Source organism: Charadrius vociferus, unplaced genomic scaffold, assembly GCF_000708025.1.
Source record: "Charadrius vociferus isolate BGI_N301 unplaced genomic scaffold, ASM70802v2 scaffold324, whole genome shotgun sequence".
Lineage (NCBI taxonomy): Eukaryota > Metazoa > Chordata > Aves > Charadriiformes > Charadriidae > Charadrius > Charadrius vociferus.
In genome coordinates this window covers 5,106,682-5,117,425 of record NW_009648041.1, presented here as the reverse complement: position 1 = coordinate 5,117,425, position 10,744 = coordinate 5,106,682, and the positions used below count along the sequence as shown (strand labels likewise).

General features: G+C 44.1%; 1 protein-coding gene across 1 annotated transcript in view; it reads right to left on the bottom strand.

The window, feature by feature from the left end:
* CADPS (Ca++-dependent secretion activator) overlaps positions 1-10,744 on the bottom strand; it is a 200,043-nt gene that overhangs the window by 50,841 nt on the left and 138,458 nt on the right. The window contains exons 18-20 of the mRNA XM_009883625.1: positions 6,588-6,694; positions 5,339-5,347; positions 815-971 (exon numbers count right to left, since the gene is read on the bottom strand). Coding sequence (XP_009881927.1) covers positions 815-971; positions 5,339-5,347; positions 6,588-6,694 — 273 coding nt within the window. The remainder of the gene's footprint in view (positions 1-814; positions 972-5,338; positions 5,348-6,587; positions 6,695-10,744) is intronic.

Here is a 10,744-nt window from a genome sequence, read left to right as displayed (position 1 = left end):
CTTACTCCAAACAAATAAACAGACAACAAATCTTCTTCTCCATTAATGTCAAACTTACAAATACATTATTACTTCCTGTGAATCAAATGGATGTAAGAAATACAGCATGGCAAACATTATGGCTTTAGCAGGTAGGAGAATCATTTCTTCTTTGGTTACTCGTGACCATGATGCCAGAAATTGGTCTCTGAGGACGAGTCCCTGGCTTTTTCATGTGGTCTCAGAAAGCTGACTGGGGCCCCGGGCTGGGATCTAACTGAAGGCGATGCCAATTCTGCCACCGGCTACCCGGGGAGCGGCAGGACCACCTGGGAGAGGGCCACATCCCCAAGGGCTTTTAAGGCACGGGCTCACGTGCTTTGGAGAAGACCCTTATTTCACCAAGCACTATTCTTCCAAACTACTACTTCAGTTTTAATTTCTTCCTCCCTTCAGTAAAACCTTTTAAAGCAGGGACTGTTTAACTCCATGTTAAATCAATGCAGTACACACATATAAAACGATACACACATTTAATGACAGTGAGATAGAGCACCTAATTCCCTGCTTATCAGGCAGCTATTACCAAGAGACGTGAGAAGATGAAGCAAAATAGAAGTTCAACTTCTCACCTTCGACTGAGGCATTTGATCTAAGGGGTGTCTGTGTGTCTTTTTTTCTAGTGGAAATGGAACAAAATCAAGCTGATGCTAAAAGAATACATAGTGTAAACCTCTACCCATCTCAGTTCTCTGTGCAGTACGGAGAGGCTGAAAGTATTATCAGTAACCTGAGCTGCCCACTGAAAAAGAAATTATCAAAATACAATACATACAGTCACTACGGAGGGAATCGTTTAGAAGCTGAAAGAGCGGAAAGCTGTCCCAGGTGTCTGGGGGTTGCACCTCTAACGCAGCATCCATATCCACTGCAAACAGTGACAGGAAGGTCTCCGCGTGCTCAACCATTAAGTCTGACCACCAAGCAAAGGCCTTCAGAGTTGGTAGAAAAAGATAACAAAGAAGTATATTAGTTCTAATAAAGCACAGGGAAAGATGTTAGGCCACATTATCTCAAAGAAAAAAAAAAAAGTGCATCCCATGGAAACTACCTTTATTGTAAAGAGAACAGTGCTTAAAGTGCTAGCCTGCACAGACAGTGCTAATCACAGGAATTAGGCACTGCTATTTTCATACAAAGGTTTCTTGTAGAGGATCTATTCAGAGCTCCACCGTAACGGCATGCAGCTGTAACATGGCAGAGAAGGTTTTGTCTGTTCAATTTACAATAAATGACTGCGTTCATCTTTAATTATCAGAAAAATCAACTAATTCTTATTCTAAAGTACAGAAATTTGGGAGTTTCTTCACTGTGCTTGTGGGTTTCCTGCTGTACTTTTCAACAGTTTAAATTTTATTTGGATTCACTACTTCTGTTTGTCTTGAAAAACTAGAAGCCTAAGACATTAAAATCTGTCCTAGATCACTCACACTCTTCTTTAGAAACATTTCAAGCATCACCAGTAAAAGTTATTACAGCACTGTTCATTTTACATGGTTAGCTATACACATCCATAGAAACACACTACCACCTTCATAATGCTACTGATTAGGAAACCGATTACAAAGCTCTATTATCAACATGCCAAGATGAAAAAAAATATCTACAGCAAAGCTGTATTTTCATAGAGGCAGGAAAAAAATAGATCTAAACTTGAAAGCCAAAAAATATCACTGAAGTAACTCATTCTCATGCACATGGGTCCTTAAAATTCAGTGTTCGGGCTCTCTGACGCGACATTCACATCATACATGGCTCAGATGTGAATGCTGCAAACGCATGCATGCGTGTTTAGTAATCACTTCTGGCTGGGAACATGCAATATGAGAAGTGCTGTCGTTAGGACCATGTGCTGTCATTTTGAAGTGATAGGAAATTACTCAGGGACTTAAAGGATCTAAGAAACAGCTTTCCGGCACTTTGCAAGAAAAAGAAAGCTCTAGCATAGGCACAAGACTGGAGATGAAACGGGTAAGACTGGGAATTGATGAATCAGTTCGAAAAGGAATTGCCGGTCAGGGAGAGGTATTTTTTGCAGATTTTGGCAGACATGAATAAGCAAAATGGACTTTCACTTTCTCGGGGTTCAGTGTGGATTCCCGGATGAAGAACTGCACCGATGTGCACAACTCCAGCTGCTGGTTCACTCGGCCATGGAGAGGGAGCAGTGCCTCAAAACCAGGTTACTGCCATGGACCCCTTTAATTCTTCCTATTTTGCCCTGATTCTCAGCTGCCAGTGATGTCAGCAGGGGGTCTTTGGGACTATTTCCACTCCTTCATTCCCCCAAAATATAAAGCTGACTGACATCGCCCTGCTATTATTCCACAAGTTGACACAAAACGTGTTAAGACATACATAGGTTGGATGTGGCACTGGGTGTTATGCACCCAGAGCACACCCAAGATGTAAAATAACCAAAATAACTGAATAACCCCCAAACTAATCTTAGTATTGGGCCTGCCCTGTCCTGGGGGTGAAGCTGTGGACGAGGTGGGCCATGCCCTGGGCAAATGTTGTGCCCGAAGCGGCAACACCAGCAGGTTACAGTGTCCCCATGGTCATGGTGTGGGGACAAGGTGGCCACAGCGGGCTCCTTTGCCCGCAAACTGCTGCCAGCTCCGAGCACATGGAGGAAGCCGGTGGCCACTGCTACAGCAACACCCGCCGTGGGGTGCCTGGAAAGCTCAGTCTCAGATGCGATGGTGGCCCTGGGTGTTTGCAGAGGCGTTACTCTGGGAAAGCCAAAACTGAGGTGAGGGAGCCCGGAGGGCTGAGCACGTGTGGCCACGCTCTTCAGCTCTTCCTCCCACGTTTGGTGCTGGCGTCCAACCGAGCGCACAGCTGGACACCTGGATGCGCTGCATCAGGAGGCGTCGAATCGCTGCGAAACGGCACAGGGACCGCAAACATCAAGCCCCAGGTCTGCTCAAACCTTCTCCCCAAAGCGCAGGTGGGAAACCAGCGGATGCTGAGCCACGGGGATGCAGAGGGTCCTCTTAAAATTAGTAGCTCCCGCCTGTGGTTTTCAAGGAGGATGCCAGGGCTGTCCTTGCATGGATGTGGTTTCTCCGGCTGTGCCTCTGCCTGCCAAGAGCCTGCCGGGCTGTGTTCCCGTCAGACACTGCCCACAGGTCTGCGGGCAAACAGCGATTGCTACGAAGGGCCAACTGCAATTGGCGTTGTATGGGGCGGGAAAAGAGGGGAGGCCAAAGAATATCTTCTGCAACAAATGCCAACATAGACACTTCAGAGTCCTGCAATAAAAACCTGCTTCCATGAAAAAGGAGAAAAAAGAAGCTATTGTGAAGAAAAGCATGCGATCATTTGTGGGAAAAAAAAAAAAAAGCCCAAACCAGTCACAGTTTCCCTTTTGCTGGAAAAGTCAAATTTTTGCTCTGTAAGTCTCTAACTTATGTCAGGATCCTCAACCTCCTCCTCCCTAGTCTCGGGGAGCAGGACCTTCCTGCGGTGGGAGCAGTAACACCATACTTTGAAAATCTCCTTCAAGATGGTAACATTTCATTTATTTACCATCTACTTACCTGCTTTGCTCAAAACACAATGTAAAGGGGGGGGAGGGGAAGTGTGCTTTCTAGCCAAACACACCCATTATTGTATATTTTACACATGGATACACATGTATATATGTATGAGCTCAAGGAGTTAAAATACATATATACATATACACATACGTATACATAGAGAGAGAAAACGCAAGTTTAAAAATAGGTGAATGGCATCGTCTCTGGCATTTGTCATCAGTCATCCAGAGGAACGGAAAGGGTGGGAGACATCTGATGGGAGAGATGACACAATGACAGAGACCTCCCGCTCTCACAGATTACAGACGTAGGCACACGGTTTCTGCTGCATCGCTGCCTGCGCTGGTTTGCCTCCTCCTGACGGGTAAGACAAACCCAACTGACTAGACACGGTACTTCTGTCGTAATGTTTTTTGAACATTTTCCATGCTCTCAGTATTATTTTCTGGGTTCTCATTAGGGACTCTGCCTGGATGTCCATGTGGGGAAAAAAGGGGCATGTTTTAATTGCAAAAACTGTTGGTTTTCAGTAAATTGAGGCATTTCTTCAGTAAGCGGTGCAATTTAATTTTCTGCTGAACATCCAAAGTAGACCAAAGAGTTGCACCTCGCAGGTTGAACCTTCTCCAGGTGAATGGACAACATGTCAAAAACCACCTCACCTGGAATAATTTGAAAAAAATAAGTGCAACACCTCAGCAATCCTCATTGCACAGTGAGAGCATAATGTAGCTACAGTGCGTAATAAAAATCGGTGATAAACCACCCGGCCTCTTCTCTCTCTTCCTTTGGGTGCAATTCAAAGTGTGCAGAGAGCTGGCCAACTGCCTGTACACTGCTGAAATGCCACAGCCACCCTCAGGACAGGGATTCAATAACGTACCGACAGCGTGCCGGGCTTCTGGAGAGAGATGGATTTCACCCTTCCAGGTCACCGTTCAGAACAAGGGACCGGGATGCCTCCTATCTGTGTTGGCATTAACCTTCTGTCTCTAATCAAAACCTCGTGACACAAAAGACGCTGGAGAACAGTTCTGAGTCTTCCTCCTGGTGAGGATGTCGGCAGCGTGGCTGGCTGAACGCGACCGGCCCTGGAACCGCTTCCTTCAGAAGTCTACTATTTTCAAAATAACCTGCGTTTTAATAACAGCTCCTTCCCGGCTGGTTGCACATCCAGCCTGTGCTGGTGATGAGTGGAATAAAAGACTCGGTTATCCTCGGACAGGTTATTTGTGCGCAAGCGCAGCGCTCTCGAGTACCCCCTTGCTTTTGTAAAAATGAAGTTTATTTCACTCTTCACCCCGTATATTCTCTCTCTACATATAGATACTGTATATCCAGTACAAGGCACATACAGACAAAACCAGAGGAAGACCACTACCATTCTAGGCACTCGTGTAGTACTTGGTCCATCTCCACCACAGTGTACTAGAGGTCAGGTGAATGCAAAACGACAGAGGTAACGACAGGCTGAGGAGAGTCCAGGCAGGTAGGGTTGTGTTGGGATGTAACTGCAGCGCTCGTAAAATATACCCATTGCTACATGCATGGACCGGACTGCTATGCCACATTTACCCTCCTGTGTCAGGCTACCAGCTCCGCAAGCAGCCGACTCGAAGTTGCTGTTACATTCCTCGGTCAAAGTTACGGAAGCGAGGGCAACCCGGGTAAAATCCCAGTAGGAAACATGGCACTGAGAGGGCATGCACGAAATATGACAGGAGTGACTCGTTTCATTCGGTTTAGTCACATACCTCTTTCCCCTGCCAGGATCATCCAAGATTGAATGAACAGTAGAAAAACAGGGAGGAAATTTAAATATGCAATCAGGCATTAGTTGGGTGTTGCGGATTGTTGTGGATTATCAATAACTTAAATTATACTGCAAATTTAATATACACTGGAATGATTTTTAGGTGACTGTGAAATTATTTATCAAATGCTCTTAATGCAAAATATAGTGCGTATATATATCAATGGGAAGGAAAAGAGAAAATAGTGAATGAGTGTTACATTACCTACAGTCATAAACAGAAACCGTTCACTCTGAATTTCAAACCGATTCACTTTTCAATATGTATCCGAGAGCACCAGATCTATAGAGGACAGAGGGCTCAATCCTGCAAATACTCACACGGGTCTGCAACGTCACTTGCTCGGGCAGAAATGTCCCGACGTGCTGAGAGCGGGACCACAGCCAGCAATGTCAGCTGCCTGTGGGCTCAAGCGTTTCCAGGATCAAGCCTCATGATTTTCTGGTCTATATTTGACCATGACACGGTTTCAGCGGTTTTAAAACATTAATCTTTCCATTAAAGTGCTTCGAAGAGTTAAGAGTAGTTGTATTAGGCTTAGATAACCCAAATAATGAGAACAATTCATCCTAACCTCCATGGCTAGTAATTGAGGTATTCCCAACAAGCCGAGGCAGAAGAGGCCAGCAGGAAACCAGGTGAGTTAATGGTGTACTGCAGGGGCCCAGGGAAACCCCTGGAAACAACCTGAATGCTCAGAAAGGGACAAAAAAAAAAAAGGAAAAAAAAAAGAATGGTTTTGTTTTGCGATGGTTTTCCTCGCTCCGTCTCCGGACAGCAGGAGCGGTACGCGGCTGCAGGGACCCCGCTAACGCTGTCCGGAGGCACAAACGCATGGGATTTTTTTTAAATAGGACCTTTCTCAAAAGTGGACAGGCTTGCTCTTGTATGTAGTTGGTGGTGAATATATTTGGCCAGATTCGGCTCCTGCTGGCGTTGTATGAAAGGCTGCAGCCTGATGTAGAGGAGAGCAGAACTTACTTAATCCCTCCTTTCGCCCTCCCTCCCCTCTGCCAAAGCAATCTTCCCGAACTGAATTTCGCCTTCATCGCGCTCGGGCACCGTTATTTAAGAATACTTTCGGCTTTTAAAGAAGATATAACCCAGCACCAGTTGGGAAGACATGACACGAATAGACAAAGCTGCCGAAGACCTGGGGGACACGACCTCGCAGGGTGCCGCTGCTCACCTCCGCATGGTGCTCTTCGTTTTGCTGTAGGACTTCAATTACCAATTCTGCCAGACGTATTGTATCTTCTAACTTTTTAGCTGGTGTGACTAACCGGCCTACATTTTCTGTAGTACAAGAACTCGAGTTAAAAGGGAGGCAGAATGAAAAGCTAGAAGTACAGTAAGTCATTTTAGAGGTTTAAGAAAAAAAAAAAAATCCCATAATACTCTACAGCTTTAAAGATCTTTTCATGCATATGTTAAAATGCTTATATAATTAGTACTGAGCAAACCAGAAAGCCACATTCGTTATTATACTATGAAAATACAGTGCTCCAGCTCCAAATTTCACAATACCGTCAGAGTTGTTTTGCTTTATGGTGAGATGGCGGCACGTTATTAGCTCAAATAAGAACATCGCATTCCCTAAAGACAGCATCTGGCCGCTAATATATGAACAGTACGTATCCTTCAATGTAGGCGATGCTATTATAGAAATCATGTGCATATGTATTATTTTAAAATTCTTTTAAGAAGATCAATTCAAAGAAATCTGCCTGTACTTTCAATAAATCGTCAGACTTGAGCAATTCAAATGTCACCTGCTACTGAAAGCAAAATTTGCAGGTCTGCCTCGCTCCAGGATTTAACTCCACAAGGGTCAAGGAGTTACGCATGCTGGAGGGAGTGGGAAGTGGTAAATCCCACTAAGGCGTTCATAGGTAAGATTTATATGGGAAAAGAGATGCAACTTTACAGCAAAAACCCCGCAAACAAACCAAAGAGTTTAAATCCTGGAGCTTGGTGTTTAGCTACATTGAGCTGTTTCGCAGCGTTTTCTGAAGAGGTTTTGAAAAGAATTAAATTATACCCTTCTAGGTAATTTATATTATTAATCACATATTGAAGATCCGAGATGGTAACAATCTGAAACATTTAGAGCGTTTTGCTAGGAATAGTACAGGGAAAAAGAAAACAGGCACGTTTCCACTGAAGGACAGGTTCCGCAGGGCTGGCTGAGCGCGGCCGAGGAGGTTTCTGCGTGCTGACACCGCGGCGCGCAGCCCGGAGGTGTGCAAAGTCTCCCCGCGGTGGCTGCCCCGAGGAGAACCTGCTCCCCAGGCATCCATCCACGCTGCGGCACCTCACCACGTTAACCACCGATCTGTCCCTCCGGTTAATGACCAGGTGCCGATCCCGGCTCTCTAGCGCAGCTAGGGCAGAGAACGGCATGGCGTTTTGGCAGCTACGCCAGCCAAGTCATACCTCCCCACTGACCTACGCTGTGTCCTCTCCATGATATCAAAGCTGGGGAATTCAGAAATGGGTTCAGAACCTGCCCAAATAGCCGAACAGATCTGCAATTAGCAGTGTACAACAGACTGCATGTCCCCAAAACAGCAAAACGCTAGCAGTGCAAGCATTGAAGCGCCGTTACGAGCATCCCCGGGATGTCCAAAGGAGACCAGTTAAACCAGCAGCTTGGGTGGTGCTGGCACGCAAGGCACTGGGTGGGCACCTCGCTCCGGCCTTCTGCACCTCCTAGTTTTTTACTAGCGTTTAGGTTTTCTTGACTGATGGTACAGAACCCTGTGGTTGCACGGACAGAACCCTGTGGTTGCAGGCAGATGGCACCACTCTGCTCTGCTGGGTCACCCCGGCAGAAATCCCTGCCTTGCTGAAGGCTCGGTGAGCTTCTAGGACTTGGTTCTCCCCCTCGAAATCTTGCCTGCTCCTAGTTTTCCCTGAACACCCGTTTAGAGGTAAACAATTTCCCACAAAAAGGAAAGCCGTATTGTTCAGAATGGCCACATCTCGGGGGGTCAAGTGAGGGGTACACGGGTGGTTTCCAGAGGAGCTCCGCAACCTGGTCAGATGAAATCTGGCATTGGAGTTCCTCAGCTCACTTGGCTGAGAGATGCAACTTGGTGATGCACCATGCAAATAAACTCTACATTTTTTGCTGATTTATGCCACAAATAGGGACTTTGGGGGTATCTTCTCCAGTTTTCCTTTTGTTTCTTATATCACTGGAAACAAACAAACAAATCCAGGTTCCCCTGAATGTAATTTATTGGGAAATACTGGAATTGGAGAACTGCCGGTGAACTCCTCATTCTTTCTCTTCTTCAACCCAGCACCTCACTCGCTACAAGAAGCAGAAACCTCTTCCTTTTGCAAAAGGAGTCCAAAGAGACGTCCCTCAGTAAGCTCTGGTTGTTTCTGCACCTCGGAAGCCAAGGGGAAGCTTTTGCATTGATCAGAGCAGCATCAGGCCCATTCTCATTTGCAACACTGATCTGCTCTCAAATACAACTAAAAGACAAAAGTGTTAATAAGAACAACTGCTCAGAGATGCTGTCTTTAAAGAAAATATTGATGCTTATACAACTTTGGCAGCCAGCAGATGTCAATCTTAATTTTTTTTCTTCTTATTTTAAATATTTCCCTGGTTAAGTTACTATACATCAGAATATTCTGCTAAGATAGCTGGAGCACTGACAGTTACATGAAACGTATACGATATACTTATCAAACATTTCATCCAACATCATGTAAAGCTCATACATATTTATAGTTTTCATGCAAAATGTTATGCAACAACAATGTTATTTTGTGCTGACGTTGATATTTGAAAATGTTGCATATGTCAGACATTGCTAGACAAAAAAATGTGGACATTTTGAAATAAATGCTACCTCTAAATCTCTAAAACCTACCACATCGCGCTAGGTATTTGGTATAAAGCTGCACATGAGAACTAGCTTTCTACTACTACGCAAGCAACTGCTAGACTAGAAAACCACTGAATAAAAGGAAGAAAGACTATTACAGTACTTGGCGGCTGTTTGGCCATGCCTTTGAGCATATGATTTATCATGTTAGTCTGCGTTTGAGGAGATGGTGGTGGCCCAGCCGGTGGCTTAGGCTTGGGCGGACGGGCTGCTTGTGCATGACGGAGAGAGACGCCAAAAGTAAAGAGACAAATGACTTCATAAACAGTGACAAAAAGATGGAAACTTTGAAAGGAACATAAGCAGAAATGACCAAATACAAATGGAATAAGCTGCTGGGTTTTTGCTTATCGGTACTTGGACTATTACACGGTAATGACACCATTTGACAACACGTATTCTAGAAGCCAGCAGATTCCAACATCCTACGGTACCGTGCAATCAGAAAGCGAAAAATTCAATGCAAGTTTGAAACTGCACTTCAGGCAGCCACACGAGGAAACCAAAATAGGTTAATTCAGTTAAAACTCTGGAATTCAGAAAAGGTGAACTGAAAAAGATGACTTTAAGTCAGCGCCCTGGCGCTTAGGTACATTTAGCAATAGAATAACGAGCCACAGGAATTAATTGCTTTGCAAATATCAATTACACATTTTAGAATTAAACGTCACTGTTGGTTAAAGGGAGCTATAAAATATTCTTGTGCAATTTAAACATGTAAAAAAATCTGTCACTTAAAAATGTGTGGTTCCTGATCGTTTCCAGCTCATTTAATTATTTTCAACTTGGAATTCTAGTGGCTTTTATATTCTGGGTTGAATCATATATAAAAACTTGCCAGCTCTATCAAATATGTTACTTGCTATTCCAAATGTTAGAATACTGCAATCAGGACTTGACCCATCTGTCATATAGTTTACAATATCAGCATAGGAAAAATTCAAAGAAAATAGCCTTTCCTTTTACATACACTCAGAGAATAAATTAAATACCGTGAATACATTAACACAATAGTTCCTATTTCATTTAATAACAGTTTTTAGCAGCATTGTGACTATTTTTAATAATGCCATTTGGAAGGAATCTGGCATATTTATCTGGACATTCTATTGCCAAAAGTCCTTGCCATTTTGCTTGCATTTTCCAGTGGGGGAAAAAAAAAATCGGTTGGCTTGTGCAAAGTAGATTTCTGATTGCTTTTAATTCTCATAGAATTATAACACTTATCAAAGTATAATAAAGAATATTTGAGTAAACCATTAGTTAAAGAGTACGAGTTAGGTTTGTTCCCCTCTCCATACATATAGATATACATACGTACATAAACACACATACAACGCGCACGTGCACACACGCGCACACACACATACACATTTTTAGTCTTTTAAGCTGTGTAATGATTTAATTCAGACTCTTAGATTCAAGCTACTGGTTTCTGGTT